This window comes from Chaetodon auriga, chromosome 1 (genome assembly GCF_051107435.1).
Source record: "Chaetodon auriga isolate fChaAug3 chromosome 1, fChaAug3.hap1, whole genome shotgun sequence".
In the NCBI taxonomy this organism is placed as follows: Eukaryota; Metazoa; Chordata; class Actinopteri; order Chaetodontiformes; family Chaetodontidae; genus Chaetodon; species Chaetodon auriga.
This window is the reverse complement of record NC_135074.1, coordinates 6,146,065-6,164,973: the sequence shown is the minus strand read 5'-3', so window position 1 is coordinate 6,164,973 and position 18,909 is coordinate 6,146,065. Positions and strand designations below refer to the sequence as shown.

Sequence of the window (18,909 nt, the reverse complement as noted above, 5' to 3'; positions counted from 1 at the left end):
CCCGGACAAGTCTGCCACACACACCCTCACACTCACAAGTGCATGGCTGCCTGTCTCCAAAGCAACCACACATATCAAACAAATCTCCTCCTTCTGGAAAATACCCACCTGTTTTTTGTATATGTGCTATGTGGTTATATAATGCTCAATAACATGTTCATGGTTATGTTTGTACAGTACATGGTGTGTGTATCCGTGAGCTCAGTGGAAGTGAATCACTTATTCTGTCCTCTGGTTGTGTTTTCGGGAGTAAACTTCAGTGTTGCTGATCTCCCAGCATCATTTATAATCCGGTAAACACTGTAAGTGTAACCGCAGCTCCCCTGCAGCTCTGTCAGGCTCAATTTGACTCGGTGTCAGTGGTGCCAGATTCAAGCTGTTCTCAAGTGGAGTCTGATTATCAACACAGGGGAAGTAGGAGGAAGTCAGGCCCTTGACTCCCACACTCCAAACATGTAAAATATGGGCAGTTTGGTGCCTGAGCTCACGCTGGTGTGGCTGCTGATGTGTGAAGAGAGTGCCTCCATGCCTCACAAGCCTTGTTAATATGAGATGTAGCATCTACAGCCAATCATTTTTACCACATCAGCTATGGATTTGTGGCGCGGCCTGGGAATCCTCTTTAATCCCCCTAATTCTTTCTCTGCTCCTAATCCTTTTTTAATTCAACTCTCTGTGTGACTTACAAGGAGTCAAGCCTAAAATTTAGGCATAGGATTCTGTCAGCTTATTTTGGCAGACCCTTTTCTCAATTTAAGACCTGTTTCAATATGTCTGGAAAAGCACAATAGAGGAACTTTTTGGAGTTTAGGTGGTACGTGTTGTCTGGCTTTAGGCTAAAGACAGATGCTTTTGGTCTGGAGGCATTAAGTTCAAGTTGCATCTTGGTTGACAAGGAACAGATATCTGACTAAAGCTCTGACATCCAAAGTTACTTCAGCATTCACAACATCTTTGGAGCTATCTTTGTCCTATCAAAGCCATTCAGTGTTAAACACATGTCCTGATCTTTAGCATCAAACTAGACAGTGTCTTTTTTATCTGATGGTCAGAGTGGCTGCCTCATCAGTCCATTATCTGACAAGACAGAGCAGGCCTGAGGTCAAGAGTGAGAAGAGGAAAAAAAGGAAGGAAGGAAGGAAGGAAAATCAGCGGAAGAAAAAAAAAAAAAAAACTAAACAAATGAAAGACTTGAGTGATGTTTTTTGTTGAGAGACAGATGTACCACGATAGAATCAGAGATGTTAGGCTGTTGAAGTAGGAAGTAAAAGGAAACAAGAGCCTTCAGCCATGTAAGCGACTCTGTCAGACTTCACTTTGCTTTAAGCCACGCAGCAGGCTAATATTCTCACAATGACGATGCTTACATGCTGATGTTACCATGTCCACTGTTGTAATTAGGTGTGTTAGCATCATTTTCCAGTTAGCGCTGAAAACAAAGTAGAGCTAAAGCCGATGTCATTAGTTCTGCAGATATTCAGATGCTCACAAAAATACGGGACAAAAAAACAAAAAAAACAATTTCAATTAATGATGGCAATATATGCAAAGTGAAAAGGTGACCAATGTTGTGATTGGTACAGGAATGTGTCCACCAAATTCTATGGCAGTCCATTCAATACTTGTGCAAACATCTCATTCCAAACTACAAGTGTCAACCCCATGATGGTGTTCCAGGAAAAGTCAGTTAGATACTTTTTTTCTGGAAAATTTCAAGGCAATCCATCAAAAGCTATTGGGATATTTCAGTCTCAACCAAAATGATGGACGGACTAACCAACAGACATTGCCATCCCCAGACCCATGCCTGACTAAAAACAAAGACTTGAGGGACTCCTTTTGTTGCTAAGCTGATGGAGTGAAGAAATGAAAGACATTTGCAATAAATGTAACCATCAAACCCAAGCACAAGACATCAACATTATGACAGCTAGAATTGCTCCTCTGCCACCAACCACAAGCAGCCAGTCAATCTAAACTCACCCACCGCAAATGATTATTAGACCAACTGCCGCCTGGAATGCTCTTTAGAGGTCTGCTGTACTTTATGGTACATGTGAATCGTCTGTGCCCGCAGTTTGCTGACAAATCATGTACTTTCCTCCTTCTGAGGTGCCCCTTTCCTCACAGCTTACAACTCTCACCCACAAGTCTCTTACCCCCCAAACTTCCAATAAAAAACTAATTTGGCCTCTAGGGAAATCAAGCCAACTTGGCTGAGGAGTGGCACTAACTCCAAGTATCCCATTGTGCTTTCTGTACATTGCATTCAACTACTCCCCCTCTGTCTTTCACTCGCTCTCTGCCACTCACTCAAACTCCCCACTTTGCTGCAGCTATGAATTTCTCCCTGACCCCCACCTGCCCCTCAATGCAGATGAATGTGCAGCTGCAAAAGGGGACTTCCACAATATGGTTATTGTGTACACTGGACATTTATATGGATGAGTGCATGATCCCCACTCGCAAATTCAATAGCCTAGCTTTTAGTGTTGTCACAAAAGATCGTCCCTTTCTTCAGATTTTCATCTCTTTCACAGAGAGCTATTTGTCATCTTGGTTATGACTGAGCCCGACCATCACACAGTGGAGCCCCTTCAATCTCAAGCAACACTCACTCGCCTTCAGGGATAATTTGAGAATCAATTAACCTGAGAAAATAATGAATGGTAATTTGGTTTCATGTAATGCAATGTAATGAATCTGGTGCATATTGCATTAGCTTTGAACAAAGACAAGGTGAATCAATGAGTCTCCATTATTATAACTGATTTACATCAATAACCTGTGTCATTACACTGATAGTAGACCTACTGGTGGTGAGGTTCAGGGACCAGGCCGGTGCTTACATGGCATAACAGCCTGTCAGGTACAATGGATTACTGAAACACTTGAGGAAAAAGCTGTCAAATCCTAAACAGGAATGTCTTCGCCTGCTATGATGCACCTTAAAAATGGATTTTGGATGTGAAATTAATAATGATAATGATGCTGGGAAAATCACAAGCTCTGTTTAGCAGCTGTCTTGTAGCTTTTAGTCATATCACTCGATCTTCACAGCAGATGGAGGGCACTCACACTTGAGATGTTCTAATTTCCTTTTTTTTTCCACCCCTGATCACTTCTCATCCATGCTGTCTTAAAAAATGTGGATTCAGAGTTTATTTAGAAAAATTTATAAAACAATCTCACCACAAGGTCAATAGACCAATAGGTAGAAGCTGTTCTGGAGCTTCAGATCATATCACATGATCTTCATAAGCTGAAATGTAAGTTTTCATTCTGCAATGTTCAGCATATTGTTCAGCTTGACCACCACTGATTCTCTGTGCTACACACATTATTTGAGCAGTTGGAGTGATTTGTTTTCCCTGAGGAAGACCCGTTATAGGTCAAAATGTGGCAAATTAAAGGCATGTGCGCATTAATAATGGCAACAACACACTCCTTATGTCTACATGAGAAACTGATGAGCGCATGAAGAGAATAACCAATGGTTTGGGTATGCGTGACAGGCCTTTTGGGGAGAAGCTTAGAAAGCTTAGATGGTGAGTGGAGCTACAGATTTTGTGTTTTGAGCTGGGTTTGGATAGAGGACTACATGTGTGATCTCACTTGAGTGATTCAGTGGAATTTATGCTTTCAGGTAAACCCACTGCTATACAATTCCAACTGTTAGCTGGCTGTTGGGATTAGCTGTCATCTGCTGCCCCCCAGTGTTGAACAATAAAAGTGCCATCAGTTACAGCAGTGTGATCTGGTGTTGCCTGTCAATACCATCATATACAACTACTACTGACATTTCTGTTACCTACTTAGACCCTCACATTCACAAATGCATCTAGGCTTTTAGAGCTCATCAAAAAGTATTTCACTGACACATCACAAAATCACAAATTCAACCCCCTGACCCCTGACTTTCAACAAAATGGGAGAATATCACAAGAATTAAAAAAAAATAAAGAACAGATGAGTGAAAATTTCGAAGGGAAAAGAAGCACAGCTGCAAATATAGTAATACCTAAAATTGAGGTTTATTTTGCTACTTTATGAAAGGCAGTGGTGGTAAAAACTAATAAAACATTTGTGATTGCTGAACATAGAAATAACATTTCTATCAGCATATAGCTTAAACATGGTTAGACCTTGACCTAGTCAACCTGTTGGTTTCATACAAAGCAAACATCAGATTGAAAAGAAAGTGCTGTTTGTTGCTGTAAAGACCAGGAATGTCTCTCTAATGAGTCTTTAAACCTGTTTTTAACAATACTGATTTATATGAACATGGCTACACTCAATGACTGAGGCGAATTCTCACTAACAAACAGTTCAAACATAAACTGAATTCAAATCAAAGCACTTAGACAACCTCTGCATAAAGATTTTAGAGCTTTATGAGCTGGGGTCTTATCAGAAGCACGCAATTACATTTGGTCCATTAAGCCAGTAGGGCAGCGACACAATATCAGAGTCGATATTGATCAATAAATATTTCAGTTTTTCATTGATAATTGCTCATTTAGTCTAAAAATGAAAAAAATACTGAATAGGCCAGATCATCAGTATCTGAGTGGGAAGTGGGATCATTACATTGATTATTTTTCTGAGCAACAGAGAAAAAAACCCAATGGGTGTTAAAGTTACAATGATGCAGGTAAATCTGGAGAAAAAACTGAACCAGTCATGTTTTGGTATTTTTCTTGATAAATGACTATCAAAGTGAAAATGAATTTATGAATTAATGGTATGTATTATCACATAACCAGTACAAAGCTGCATAATAGGAATGTCACAGCGCTCCAGTACAGAACTGAGGTGACACAAGTTGTGCTTAGTCAAAGATAGATTGTACTGTTTCTAAAAATGTGTTCACTATGTTAAATGGTCACAGCAAAGCGAAAGCAGCCCACTGCCTTTAGTCAGGCAGAGAAATATAGAAACAACCTGTCTGCATACACACCTGCAGCTGTCTACATGTGTATTAGAAATACATAAATATCAATGTGGTGTATTTCTTGATATGTATAAAACAGACGCGCCTGTAATTTTATAATTGTTGTTATCTACCTTAACCTTTGCCCCCCCCCCCCCCCCCGCCACTCCTCTTCCCCTTCTCTTATCTAAAACACCCCAGGAATTAGCCGATAAGGCACAGCATCCGTGTAGCGTTTCCAGTCCTTGCCATACTTGCTGCTGCAGCGGTGCTCATCTCGCACACAGCGGTGGACCAGCAGGATGGTCATGTAAACAATATAGAAATATGGGAGAATGTGGCCGAAGCCACAGGCGGCGCAGTAGGCCAGTGACCCCATCAGGTCACCGGTGTAGTTGAAGTGGCGGGCCACTCCCCAGAAACCTGAGGTCAGGAGCTTGCTGCGGTGCATGCCACCATCAGCGGAGCGGTATGAGCACTCAATGTACGTTGGCTTCCGGCCCCAGATGGAGCAGGAGCCCTCAGTGCGCCGAAACAGATCCTTCTGGCGGTTGGTGGAGCGGAAGATGTAATACCCAACAAGACCGAGCAACAGGACAGCCAGGGCGTGGGCGTTTACCAGCTGCACTGGGTGGTACACCAGGTAGAGACCCTGCAGAGCAAAAACACACTTATTTACACTTACTGTCACTCAAATTAATCTATTATCAGAAAGTCTGTGTGGCATACACTAAAATACAGAAATCTCTAAGACACACACACATATTCTGTTCCTTCATCTTTAGTTTCATTCAGATGCTTCCATTGTAAATCTTATTGGAATGACTATGTTTATGACAAGTATCTGATAAAGGGTGGCGCAACTTCAATACAAACAGTTTTGTGCAGCACGTCAGCATTGTGTTTTTCCTGACATAAGAGGTATTAACACATGATGTTGCCAAGGACAACTCAAGATGTGTGTTTGTATTTGGGTTTATATCCCAATGGGGACTTTAAACTGACTACATATCAGCCCATAGGGACCTTCTGTCTGATCTGCACTGCTTTCTGAGGGTTAAGACTTGGATTTAGAGTTAGGGTTAGGCATTCAGTTGTGACAGTAAAGGTTTGGGTAAGGGCCAGGGAACGCATTATATCAGGTGACACTTTGTGTGTGTGTGTACTTGTACAGCTATCATTGTGTGAACCATTTTCAGTTTCAGCCTTTGGGAGGACATTTGTATATAGGGCTGTTTGAGGGGTCAGACTTGGTTTGAAGGGTTAGTTTAGAATTAGGTTTGGTTAGTGTTCGGGCAAGGGCAGGAGTTAAGCATTTAGCTGTACAGTGTGTGTGTGCATGCATAATGTTACCTGCAGTGTGTAGAGGTAGGGCAGCCAGACACAGTCACCCCAGCCCAGATACCATCCAAAGTGGTCATGGCAGATATCTATGGTCTTCAGGTACCATGCCTCATTCCAGAAGAAATCCAACACATAAATGGCCTACAAGAAAACACACAACAAATCAATCTTCCAGATATTACAGAGTTTAAAAAGACTCAGTGGCAGAGAAATTCACACTTCAGTGAGCTGAAGAAGGATGAACATTTCTCTTTATAAGGTCTGGATATCAGCACTGAACTCCTGCTTTGATTCAATTCAATACACTGAAGTCCAGAATCATTTACTTTTGATTACACTCAGTTCTTGATGACTCAGTTACGTCGAGCACTTCTCTTCATTGTTAAATATTAATTGAGTTGAGAAAAAATTTTGCAAATCTAATCTTTAGGTGAAAGACGCTCAAGAGTACCTACAGTTATGCAGCATATATGCAGTCAAAGATGACATTATAAACAACTTTCTTGGGATATTCATGGAAGTGAGAAGTTAAGAGAAAGCTGAGCTTCACATACAGTCACTGGCATTCTCTAATATCTCTTGGTATGTTTCCATTATGCAGCACTTCTGCCTCCACGGGATCAGCACACAGATATTGTTCAGATATTGACCCATCCATTAAAATCCATCCTTATTCCACCTTACCTGCAGTACGTTGACAAGAATCATGGAGTTGGTGACATGTCCGTACAGCTCCTGCTGCTTGGCCATGTAGGACAGGTTGATAAGAGTCCAAGCTACAATGCCGGGCCGGCCATTGAAGAAAAGCTTGAAGTCAAACCACTGGCCAATGCGTGGGTTGAACTCGATGCCCATCATGTAGTTGTAGAAGATGTTCCCTGTGAACTTGCTGGAAATCACAAAGAAAAAGGTGGAAGAAAACAGAATGAGTGACAGTTGTGCACTACTAACTAGTACACAACTAGTTCAGCTATTATAAGCTGTGTAGATATACAAAACCTTTCTGAAATCTGCTCCAATGACTTGTTATCCTGCCACGTGTTTATCAGTACTCACCAGTCTTCAGCGTTTGTGGGGAAAAGGTAGGCCTTTACGAAAGCAAAGGTGGACACGGCGTAGCCCAGTATGTTAGCACACCACATCAGGGGGATCCAGTGGTCGAAGATGATAGTGGGAGAAAACCAGTGGAAATAGTTTGCATTGGCAAACCACAGAGCATGAGTGATAAGCCAACACTGCAGCCCATTGATCTCATACTTGTTAATCAGGCCTGCAGTAGAGAATGGGGAGACAACACAGGAAGTTGGGTTTTAAGAGATTATGTTTACACCCTCTCCAAAGGCCTTCAGTCAGATTGGTGTCATACAGGACCAATTAATTCAGCAAATGTTGTGGACTGATGAGCATGGATATGTGTGAATTACCTGCAGGAGTTCGCGCTCCGTCCTGCACTCCACCAACATAGCCAGGAATAAACTTATGAACGACGTCAGGAACACACATATACAGGAACACCTAGGGGACAACATAAGCTGTAATATGATTACATTTGCCAAAAGCTAAAGACATTGGACAATTTTCTGTAAGCTACATCCCCCCAGACTCTTCCAACTTTACTCCTCAACTTCTTATTCTCACCTGGAAGCCCACCCAGATGGCATATATCTTGGCAGCTGGCCAGGTGAAGGAGGCCGTCCGGGCCCAGATGGAGAGCAGGGTGGTCTTTCCTCCGAACACCTCAAACAGAGGCTGGCTGATGGAACACTGGTACTGGTCACAGGCCATCACGAAGAAGAAGACAATGAAAGGGGCAAAGCAAAGGAGGCAAAGCACGCTGATGAGGGAAAACCAGTCCACTTCCCTGAGGATGAGTCAGATATACAGACAGATACAGTATGAGGACATGATCAAGCTGTGACTGGGGACATCATGGATTTTATGGACAAACCTTGAGAAGAAATTATTCACATGAACTCACATTTTTCTAAATGTCTATGTAAATGTAAGAATACATCAAAAAAATATCAAATAACCAGGAAAAGTTTGTTGATTTCTGAATACATTTCTCCTTCAGACTGACATTGCCATGTATGCCTTTAAAACAAAATCTCATGTTTTTTTTTTTCACTTCATGTCTATTTTCTTACATTTCACAGGCGGAAATACAGGGATTGTTTGTTGGGCTCTGAGCACTGTTAAAACAGGTGACCTACTCTCAGTACTGTGCCTGAACACATCCCGTGTAGACACAAATGGAGCACTGAAGCTGTTACCGTGCTTTCTCAGCCTACACCTCCGTGTAGACACGGCATGACAGTAAACATCTTGACTCCTGATAACGGGAAAATCACAGGTATTATGAAATCATGAGGATTACCCTGGTCCATTTAACTGCCCCAGTGAGTCACTGTATGAATATGAAAGCCCTTTAATGAAGGTTATTAGCTGCATCTGTGTCTGCATGTCTCTCCTCCTCTGACTTAAACCTCCTGTACATTTCCATACATACTGACCTGCAGTAAGAACACTGTACACAGCAGCTGATCCTACATACATGAGGTGCTTCAGGTCCAGGGTAATCTTAACTTTGCAATCAACTTGTGTTGGAACTTTTGGTAAAGTACATCCAATGACAAAATGGTCTTTAGCAACCTGTGAAACATGAACTCACCATGCCCTCCCCCACTGTGCCGGCTGCTCCCTGTGTTCAGATGTTTTCCCACTGGCACTGTGCTGGGTATGTCTCCTGGTGGCCTCCATGGCCACTGCACCTTTCATTTCTGTCCAACAATCAGATTATCAGGTTAAGATCAGTGATACAGTGGCATGCTGTACTTTGCACACTACCACAGTCCTTTTAAGAGCTAAAGTGCAACATACAGTGGGATACACCAAGTGTACATGCAACAGGCGATGAAATGAAATTAATAATATATCTCTATATAATATCTTCCTCTTTTTTCACAGATTCAGTGTCTTTTTGTGTGTTCTCCTTGTGTGTCACCACAGGTCAACACATGTAGCAGAGTTCCACTGGCCCAGCTTTTATGAACAGATAATGAGGTAACTGGAGGAATTAAAGTGCATGTCCTTGGAGATGTGAGATAACAGATGTCTTCAGGTCAGCTTGATAAAGACGGTGTGTGCAGCAGGCTCTGTATACACTGATGCCGCCATACTTATTCAAGTATAAGTTCTGTTTTCTGAAGCAGAAGTATCTGATATGCAATATCTCTCTCTCTCTCTCTCTCTCTCTCTCACACACACACACACACACACACACACACACACACACTCTTCTGGAGCAGAGGTAATTCCCAGTCGTGTTCACTGTTCACAATAAAGCTACAGGAACATCACAGGAACATCAGACCTGATGAGTTGAAATGCTCCGTTTCTCTCTGTGTATCATGAGCACCTGGTTCCACAGACAGAGGGGGCCGAGAAGAGGAAGGGGGGCAACCCACCGTTACGTAACGTCAAATAAACAGAAGCATTTCAGTCTTTTCTGATCAAATGTTCAGGAAACTGTATCACTGCACTCATACGTGCCTTTTTTTTCTGACGCTTAGTTACCGTGAACGCCTCAAATAACAGTGACTAACGAGCAGCATGCTCCGTCTCCTGAACGCTTCCACGCGACATTAATTGATGGCACCAGTTAAAGTGGAAACCCTCCTTTCTCCGGGTTATAATCTAGTTCCATATGCAGCTCACTCACCGATGGATACCAGTACCGTCAGTCACACGGAGGAGCAGCCTTGCTGTGTAGTCTTACCTTCTGGTCCAGGTGTTACGTCTCGTAGAACCGCTGGAGAAAACTCATCGTCGAATCACAGAGTCCGCCCATAACGCCATTGCGTATTAGAATACAACCAATGACATCCTCGTAAAGGCGGGCCTGAGAAGTGAACAGGCATCTGATTGGGCAATAGTAACTGGAGCCACTAGCACCTGACACATCCTCCGGCGGTTGAATGGTTAAGTCGGAATAAACAATGAACGGGCAACGTTATGAAACATCTGTCATTTTTATCTTGTTTGTGCGTCCAAAAACTGGCCTTCGCCATCCACGCTTTTTATAATACTATGTCATGTCACAGTGACACCAATTATAAGTTCATAATGACATTAACAGCCAACATTTGATTGGATTATTATTATTAATTGTTTATTTTTTTACAGTGTTTCCCTGAATGCATTTTATAGGTAATAAAAATTGAATTCTAAAGAAGAACAATGAAATTCACCTACCAGAAAATCTACCACATGTTGATAGGTGTGTCTTGTTTGGTGGACATAAATGACTGCAAATGTGTTATATCCTCTTTAATAACAAAACCCAAATTAAAAAAAAAAAAAAAAAAAAAAAAAAAAAAAAAATCAAACATGTCGCCCATTAAGTACAGAGCTGATACAAAGATCCATTTAATTTCATACTTGGACCACTTCTGCCAGCCAAACTTATTTCCATTCTCCACCATTTAACATATAGCATTAACATATAATTAACTGAGTTACAGTTACATCTGTTTCAAAATCTTACTTGTCTGCTAAAGGTTAGTTTGGACAGTGAATAGTGTAAAAGTGGTAGTGAATATCAAAAATAAAACATTGGTTATATGACACATACACCTTTGACATTCCTGCTTGTGTTAAGTTTTGGCATTTAAAGGACCCAAAATAGCAGGACACCAGTAAAAGTCAATAGTTTTAATGAAGATTTAAAGAATGTGCAAACAGTCGAATCCAGAGCTCAGAGATGACGGAGGAGGAACATGCCGGATGAGTGTTGATCCAATCCGTTCAGTAAATGCAGACAGACAGGGCATGGACAGAGACAGGTGAGGATTACGCAACCGAGTTCAAAAAAATAAGAATCAAGCAAGCAGACAAGGTAAAAAGATATCAAAATACTTGAGGCGTTTTCTTAAGGGGCGTCGATCTTTACCACACAGATGAACTGACGAACACTGGGTGGAACACTGGTGCCTATATACTGTGGGAACAGGTGACTCTTGATCGCCTGATTGAGAGCAGCTGAGCTCAGGAGAGGAGGAGGCCGAGCCCAACCTGTCAGCCACTCCCTGCAGAGAGACACACTCACAGAAGACAGACAAGGGACAGACAGGAGACAGAGGGAGAGAGAAACACCGGGCACAACGAGAAAAAGGAAGGGGAGCTGCAGATCCCCACAGCTTGCTTACAAACTGAACGTTTTCGTATGTATTTTGCTCTCTGACCTTATGTGTCCATCAGTTTCTTTGCATACTCCTCTCTCAGTTCAGAAAACACTGCAAATTAGCGTTCATGTCTGCTTGTGCTCCAGTTGCAGCTACCCATCTGTTCCCAGTCTCCCTCACACAAAGCGCATTTGATCAGTGGGTCAAAAAATAAGATATATAAGAGAATGTTTTTATGTCTTTTGATCAAATTAAGGACAAGTTTGCTCTGCCGGTACGTAATTTCTTTCATTATTAACAGATTAGACACTTTATGCAAAGCCAGTTTACTCGCTGCCACGGACAGCTTCTCTTGATTTAATACTAGAAATCAAACCAGAGGATAAGGGAGTAATATCTCGGCTTCATACAGCTATACTTGACAGTATTCCGGTCCTCTATATTTGAAGTTCACTCAGAGGTTGCATGTTGAACAACTGAACTCTGCCCTTTTCTTGGACTTTTTGGTGAACCATTAGATCTTACCCTGCCAAAAGCACAGTTCAACAGCATGGCCTACTCATTTTGGCAAGGCGTCTTTTCTCTTGAATTGGAAGCGTGACCCCCCCCCCCCCCTTGGGCAGGTGAATTTGTGAAGTCATGCATTTTCTCAGATTATAAAAAAAAGATTGTTGGGATCCACCATGAAAGGTGATGTAGGTGTGGTGCTGCAGCCTTTTATTTCTCATGTGGAACACTGATCTATGTCTCTTATCTCTCATGTGGATATGGGTTTTTTTTGTTTTTTTTTTCTTCTTCTTTTGTTGATGTTGTTATTTGTTAGATTGCTTTATTTAGTTTAATTTAATCTATTCATTATCTATGTGTCATATCTGTTGTGTCTGTACGCTCACACTATTTCATATTAAAAATGTGGGCATTTCATTCACAATTGAGACTGAATTTCCATCAAAAAATGTTTCTGGGCAAGCAGGTAATCTGTGGGGAGTCTAATCTACAGTACATTCATATAGATACAAAATTCTATAGTGTTTCAGTCAATTCAATACAGAAATGTTGGATACATTTTTAGGAAGCTGAACTAGGAACATACAGTCTCATCAAGCTTTGATGCAGAGCGCTGAGATAACTTTAACCTGAGCAGAGCACAAAAAGGGTCGAATGTGATGCTTTACCTTTGGCTCTGCAAACAAACAGTTGGCTGGAGCTGTAGTGGATGACTCCTGTGTAACTTGAATGAAATGAAAGTCATATTTTATTCTCCAGGATAGTATGTCATTGTCACAGGCGGATGCAGCGGTGGTGTCTTTATTTGACAGTTTGTAGTATTTCTTCATTACTATTATTGTGATTATTATGTTAGTTTGATATTTCCTTCGATTCTGTGTTGTGTGGTGATAAACAGTTCACAGATTCATAGTCCAGTCTTTAGCACTTGGGATGGAACCGGTGCAGTGTTTCCAGGTGCATGTACATTCATGAACCACTAGAGGGGAGCACTCAGCTGTGACATAAACAGGCATTTGCTTAAAATGAATAATGTTGCAGTTGCTGACAGGCTGAGTGGAGAAAAGTCATCAAATGCTGTTCAACTTCATGCCATTACCACCATCACCTGTCCATCCAAATCAGTGCAAACTAAATAGTTGCCTAGTCTGTGGAGTGGATTGGCCAAAACTGCCAAAAACAAAGAACAGAAGCACAATAAATATTTGTACATAAATAAAGTAAATGTTTGCATGAAGACATCAGCACATCATTTGCACAACAACTGAAAAAAGTGAAAACAAACAAAAAGAAAAACATGATGGAGAGGAGGAGAGAATCCCTTTTTGGAATGTGCTGAGATGTGAACAGATGATTATGGGTATTTTCTCTCCACTACTGGCTCTAATATTGGGAGTGAGGATAAACTCCTTTATCATTATTTATGGCTTTTTGCCCCAAGTTAGACATTTCCCCTTCATGTATTCATCACCAAACACACTTTTTATGAAACTCTTCAGGACCTCAACCCTGCTGGTGAGAAATGTAGCTGTGTGCTGACTGGACCGTATCAAAAAGGTTTGGAGTTCATTTCAGTAATGTTAAGAGGATATTGCTCAGTTCTTAAACTGAAATAAGTTTAAGGAAAGCAGTCCTGATTTGGTTCTTTTCCAGATTTACTGGTTCCCTGCTGAAACCAGCCTCCTGTAGTATCATCCTGCATCATCAAACAACCTCCATCTTTGTCTTTTTCTGTCTTCCTTTTACAACAGTCTGCTACGTCTGTGCATCTCTTTCCTATTCCCCTCTGCGATACTCCTTTCTTTGTCTTCTACCAGTTTTCTCTGTTTGTGTCTCCACAGTCGTATTCTGTTTCTCTCTTTCCATTCCTCTTTCCTATAGTCTTTGATCAGATGCCTTGTTGCTATGCTGTATGCAGGCAGTATGATGTATCTGGGCCAAGCAGCAGACTTCACTGCTTCACACTATGTCTGAGACAAAGAAGAGATTTTGTGCTGTTGGCACCTTTTGTTACCTTGTGAAATTTGGAATTGAAGTAAAACTGGAGAGGCCTGCTCTCAGCGAGCTCACATATGAACATTTATGGTAACCTGTTTGACATTTTGGGATTCCTATAGATGTTTACAATACATCCTTACTCCTGGACCGTAGCACAGTATAGTGCACTGTATTTACCCTCTGCCACTCTTTGGCTGAAGTGTCTGAATTCTGTGCTCACCCACCCTTAAGATGTGCTGTCTGTGGATTGTACATGCTGTGTGCAGTCTGAGGTCAAATTTGTGGTTTACAAATGTCTTAACATTTGCTTTAGGTTTAGTGAATTAGTACAAGGACATACAGCATGTACAGTATGTGGTGCAAAAGTGCCAAAAGTCTGTATCACATTTAAATGCAGTCATAAATTTATGCAATGACTGTAAATCAGAGAAAACAATGTTTTTCCCTTAGATATAGATCCCACAGTAGTATAAGTCTGCTTTCTGGAATGTGAGGCTGCTAGTACAGAAAGTGTTTGGCGGATTTTAAGCATGAATGCTGATCAGAACACGAGCTGTAGGATGGAATACCATTAAGCTAAACGTGCAGGCATTATTTTTGTCTATGCCTTCAAATGACAGTACCACATTCTTTTCAGTGACAGGCAGGCCTCTGTATCCAGCAGAATTTACAGGTTATTCCACAAACCGAATAGTTTAGTACAAAAGAATACAAAATTATTAAGAAGTGTAGGGAGGAAAGTCTGTGCTCTGTCTGTGTGCATATGTGTGTGATCAATATAAAAAGAGCTAGCAGCTGTGTGTGTGTATGCACATATGTGGGTGGGGTGGGGGTGTGGGGGTGTGTGTGTGTGTGTGTGGGGGGGGGGGGTGCAGGTTGCCTGACAAATCTCACCCTAATCACCTCCCCTGGGATACTGCATGTGTCTGTATGCACAACCAACAGCGTGTGAATGTACGTGCAGTACTCTGAATATTGTGTATACATGAACGACTAGGATTATGCATACTGGAGCGTGTGTGTGTGCGTGTGTGCGTGTGTGTGTGTGTGTGTGTGTGTGTGTGTGTGTGTGTGTGTGTGTGTGTCCCTTTGTTGGTGTTTAAGTGGCTTCTGAATACGAGGGCCATGCCGTATCAGAGATGCAGTGCAACATGGCTCTTAAATAATTTACTATAAATGAAAGTGAAAAATTAATGAGAGCAGATCCTCTCCTCTGTTTGTCCTCCCCCTTTCCCCCTCCCCCTTGTCCTGATGTCTTCCTCTACTATTCTGCTAGTTAGCCTCACCAACAGCACTGTCATCAGCAAAATCTATGATGATAAACAGATACATTTCCATATTGGAAAGTGTTTATAGTTCTGTGCCCATTCCCCCTTATTTTGAATAAATTACCAGTCAGTATTCCCGCCTCCTCAGAATAGGTGTTGGCCTCGAGGTCCTGATGTTAGACAAGGGAGTGTGAAAGAGCCTGCTGAGGGTTTGATGTATGTAAAAGAATATGTTAGAGAAAGAACTCAGCTGATACATTTTGCTGCTGTGAGTCTGATGTCAGTGACTTTGTAAAAGTGTTGAGTAGTTTTCAGATTGCAACTAGCATTCTCATTCGTCAGAGTAGTTTCAGCGACAGCTCTCTGTGTTGTGCTGTTGTCCTTCCTGTTCACAGGTTCCCTACTTGACCTTTGAGATTTTCTCATGAAACCTTACATTATCAGTCGATCAATAAATGCCTTTCCCTTGCAACTAGATTAATCATTACACTGTTTCAGTTGAAGTCTATTAATTACCAAAACATTTTAGTAGTGACTAATTTGTTGACACTAGAGTGGATTTATAGCATTAATAATAATCTTGATTGCTTTCTACAGTGTTGTGGTCAGTCATGGTTATTTGTTCAACCTGTACTGATAAAGCAGGTAGAGAGAACAGATGAATGTTTATCTTTGTTTCATGACATTCATTCCATTTCCATTTTTGCATCCAGGTGTTTCTTTTTCTGAAAATACATTTTCCCAAAAAGTAGTTCCACAGTGCATGATACAGAAGTTCTAATCAGTCAAGTCTTATGATGCAAAGTATACAATGACCAGAAAAGGCTGCAGTATGGTTGAACACATGGTTCTGAACAATGGAAACACAGAAAGGATAAATCTAAATCAGCCTCAGTACAAAGGCATGGATCAGTTGGGACCAGGAACAATAGGATCATGATGTCATAGGAAATTCAGATTTACTTGAACATAAATGAATCTCATCAATAAATAAATGCAAATACTTTTTCATGCTCATTAGACAAAAATACACATCCACAGTAATTTTACGAGATAGAGCACAGGTCTGTTTTATCGTTACTATACATGCAGCTGATGTGTTGTAGAATACACAAACTGGAGGTAATGTGTGCGAGACCATGCCGACAGAATGGAATGAAGCAGAAACACAGAGCATCTTGAGGGACCTTTATCACATTTATTTTTGAGAAACTCCATAACTGAGGGCCTTTAACAGCAGCTCAGGATGCTTGTGAAAAAGAATGTCATTTCACCAAAGATGTTTGGTATTTTTTGTAGTTTAGAGAGGCAATGCTGCACAGTAAGTTTGGTTTGTGTTGGGTTTCAGACAGAGGACAAGGAGGATGGCAGATGGTGATAGGTTTATGGGGAAATGGATGATTTGTCCTTTTTTTTTCTCTTGGCACTGATAAACAGCGGTCTGATGGTGGGAGTGGACCATCCTTTTTGTGCCCTCAGCACATCCTCTGTGCTATTAATGCATCCAAAGCTGCATGTCGCTGAAGGAAATAGGTCTCAAGTGGCACAATAAAATGCATTTACAGCGTACTATACTTTGCTTTAATTGAAGGGAAATGTCAAAAGTTTAATGAGGACCACATGTAGCATTTACCCTTGAACAAAACTGACCTGGAAGCAGTGCTCAGTTCATTTCCTGGTTTGTGTATTAATCAAGCTCTGCAGCCCCGAGAGAAACAACTGTGAGTAGTCGATGTTACCTTCAATGTCATGAATCTGCTGCATAGCTGGTCCTCGTGCCTGTGGGGTACTCAAGGTGAGATAGACCGACACGATAACTGAACCAAAACACTGTTTGGAGAAGCCTGGAGCCTCAACAAAAACACGCACACAGACAAATACAGTACATTGTGGTAAAAGTTAATTAACTTAAAGTCTGTGAGATGTTTCCTTTTCCTCTCTTCTGGTCACCCGTGACACAGTCAGCTACGACTGAGTCTAATCACAATGCTGTCTGCGAGGTTCATCTCTGCTAATCAATACTGGTTTCTCTAGTCTTGAAAAAAAAAAAAAAAAAAAAAAAAAAAAAGTCATTTAACAATATAACAGCTTTACTGGTAGCAAACTCAGTCCATGGCACTTCCTGTAGCTGCTTCACAAAACCTACCAGCCAGCCAATCGCTTTAGACTTCAATGTGAAGCACATCCAGCCTCTCCAGTCACCACAATGTTAACAATGACCTGCACTGGCGAGATGAAGAGATGCATGAAACAGGCCCTTACAGTTTGCGTATTAATCATCCAACATATCAGTTTTTTCATGACCGGACATTTCAGCTTCTCATTATTATCATTTTAATTAAAGTCAATACAACTTTACTCCCTACATGTTGAGAGTAATGGCATAAATGGGAAACCGACACACAAATCCCGTAAGTTGTGGTGAGGTGTGGTGGCAGTGGCATCAGGGGTGTGAATGTGGCTGAGTCTGAGTAACGTGTTGGAAACGAAACCAGAAGCCAAACTGAGCTGAAAAGGGGCGCAGGCGACAGCGAGAAATCCATCGTGACGATCTGAGTTCATGTGGCTCATGGTATTCTAGATTTGGTTTGTCAACCCATTGCAGTTAGAAACACACCAAGGCAGCACACACACAAAGGCAGACTAGACATGAGCCATCACCCCCCAATAAAGACAAAGCCCCACTGGCATAGCACAGAAAATATGCTTAATTGCTGTACTTAAAAAATAAGTGGGGGAAAAAGAAACATATTCAAGCTTCATTCTGTCCCCTCTCTGATCCGCTGCCCCCTCATCCACAGCAACCAAAAAGCTGAGCAAGAGCAGGTCCAAGCAGGGCGCTATGGAAGTTGGAGTAACATATCAAGTACTCACTGCAAAGAAGTACATGGCAATGCATGTGCTATGGCAATGGCATGCTCCTTTAATATGATAAATGTCAGATCATGTGTCTGCAAAAGAAAACACCATCTCCTTAGTCTCAGATTAAGGTATCTAAGGAATGTAAAAACTATGTAAAGATTGTGGTTTGTATAGACAACTGGAGGTGCTACTCCCCAAGACACTAATGTTGCAGGGCCTAAATGAGCTATGAAGCGTCTTCCTCGATAGCTGATAGAAGCTGACTGGCCTCACCAGCATCTGTTCCCCATTGGCTGGCACCTATCAGGAGCATAAACACCCTGTCAAGACACAGAGAGAAACCAAGACTTTACATTATCAAAGGACTGATGACATTCAGATGAGCAAACAAATGTTTCTGCAGACTTCAACAACTCAGTTAAAGGGAATGCACCAGTGGAACTGAATTTGCTCCAACAGGCAGCTGTTTTCAGAGGAAAAGCCCTAAAAAACTGACTGGACACTAGCTGCTCGGCATCAAGTCACAAACTCACACAGTCACAGACTAGCTGCTAGTGATGCATTTAGCACTTATTGAGGAGCAAAAAGCAATTCTAAGCAATTGGGCTGCTTTTTAAAGGTGTCAGCAGTGTCCACAGATTGAAAGTCCAATGGGAGAGAGTTTCAAAGTATATGAGCAACAACTTAAAAAGTGCAGTCTCCTTTTGTTTTGAGCCTGGAGGGAGGACCAGCCAACAAACCTCCATCAGAGGACCTCAGAATCCTTCTGGTATTGTAAGGCTGCAGTCGCTCCTTAATGTATGCAGGTGCCTGA

At 41.6% G+C, this 18,909-nt stretch overlaps 1 protein-coding gene across 2 annotated transcripts; it reads right to left on the bottom strand.

The window, feature by feature from the left end:
* Positions 1-4,012: 4,012 nt before the first annotated feature.
* dhcr7 (7-dehydrocholesterol reductase) lies at positions 4,013-10,108 on the bottom strand. 2 transcript variants are annotated; one of them, XM_076735378.1, is made up of 8 exons: positions 10,056-10,108; positions 8,949-9,057; positions 7,916-8,138; positions 7,702-7,792; positions 7,334-7,547; positions 6,962-7,166; positions 6,287-6,418; positions 4,013-5,585 (listed from the first exon to the last, which is right to left on the bottom strand). In XM_076735378.1, the coding sequence occupies exons 2-8, from the start codon at positions 9,053-9,055 to the stop codon at positions 5,121-5,123; spliced, it is 1,437 nt and encodes a 478-aa protein (XP_076591493.1). In that variant the 5' UTR covers positions 9,056-9,057; positions 10,056-10,108; the 3' UTR covers positions 4,013-5,120. The 2 variants fall into 2 exon arrangements, with proteins under 2 accessions (XP_076591493.1, XP_076591414.1); XM_076735299.1 differs by having other exon boundaries at positions 9,999-10,079.
* Between the last annotated feature and the right edge of the window lie 8,801 nt (positions 10,109-18,909).

What these genes read in the sequence shown, in the direction of transcription:
- dhcr7 (XM_076735378.1), bottom strand. Translation starts at nt 9,055, where the DNA reads ATGAAAGGTGCAGTGGCCATGGAGGCCACCAGGAGACATACCCAGCAC. An exon ending in CCATCTGGGTGGGCTTCCAG is followed by an intron (nt 7,793 to 7,915) that starts GTGAGAATAAGA and finishes GTTGTCCCCTAG; the next exon opens with GTGTTCCTGTATATGTGTGT. An exon ending in TTCTTGTCAACGTACTGCAG is followed by an intron (nt 6,419 to 6,961) that starts GTAAGGTGGAAT and finishes GTTTTCTTGTAG; the next exon opens with GCCATTTATGTGTTGGATTT.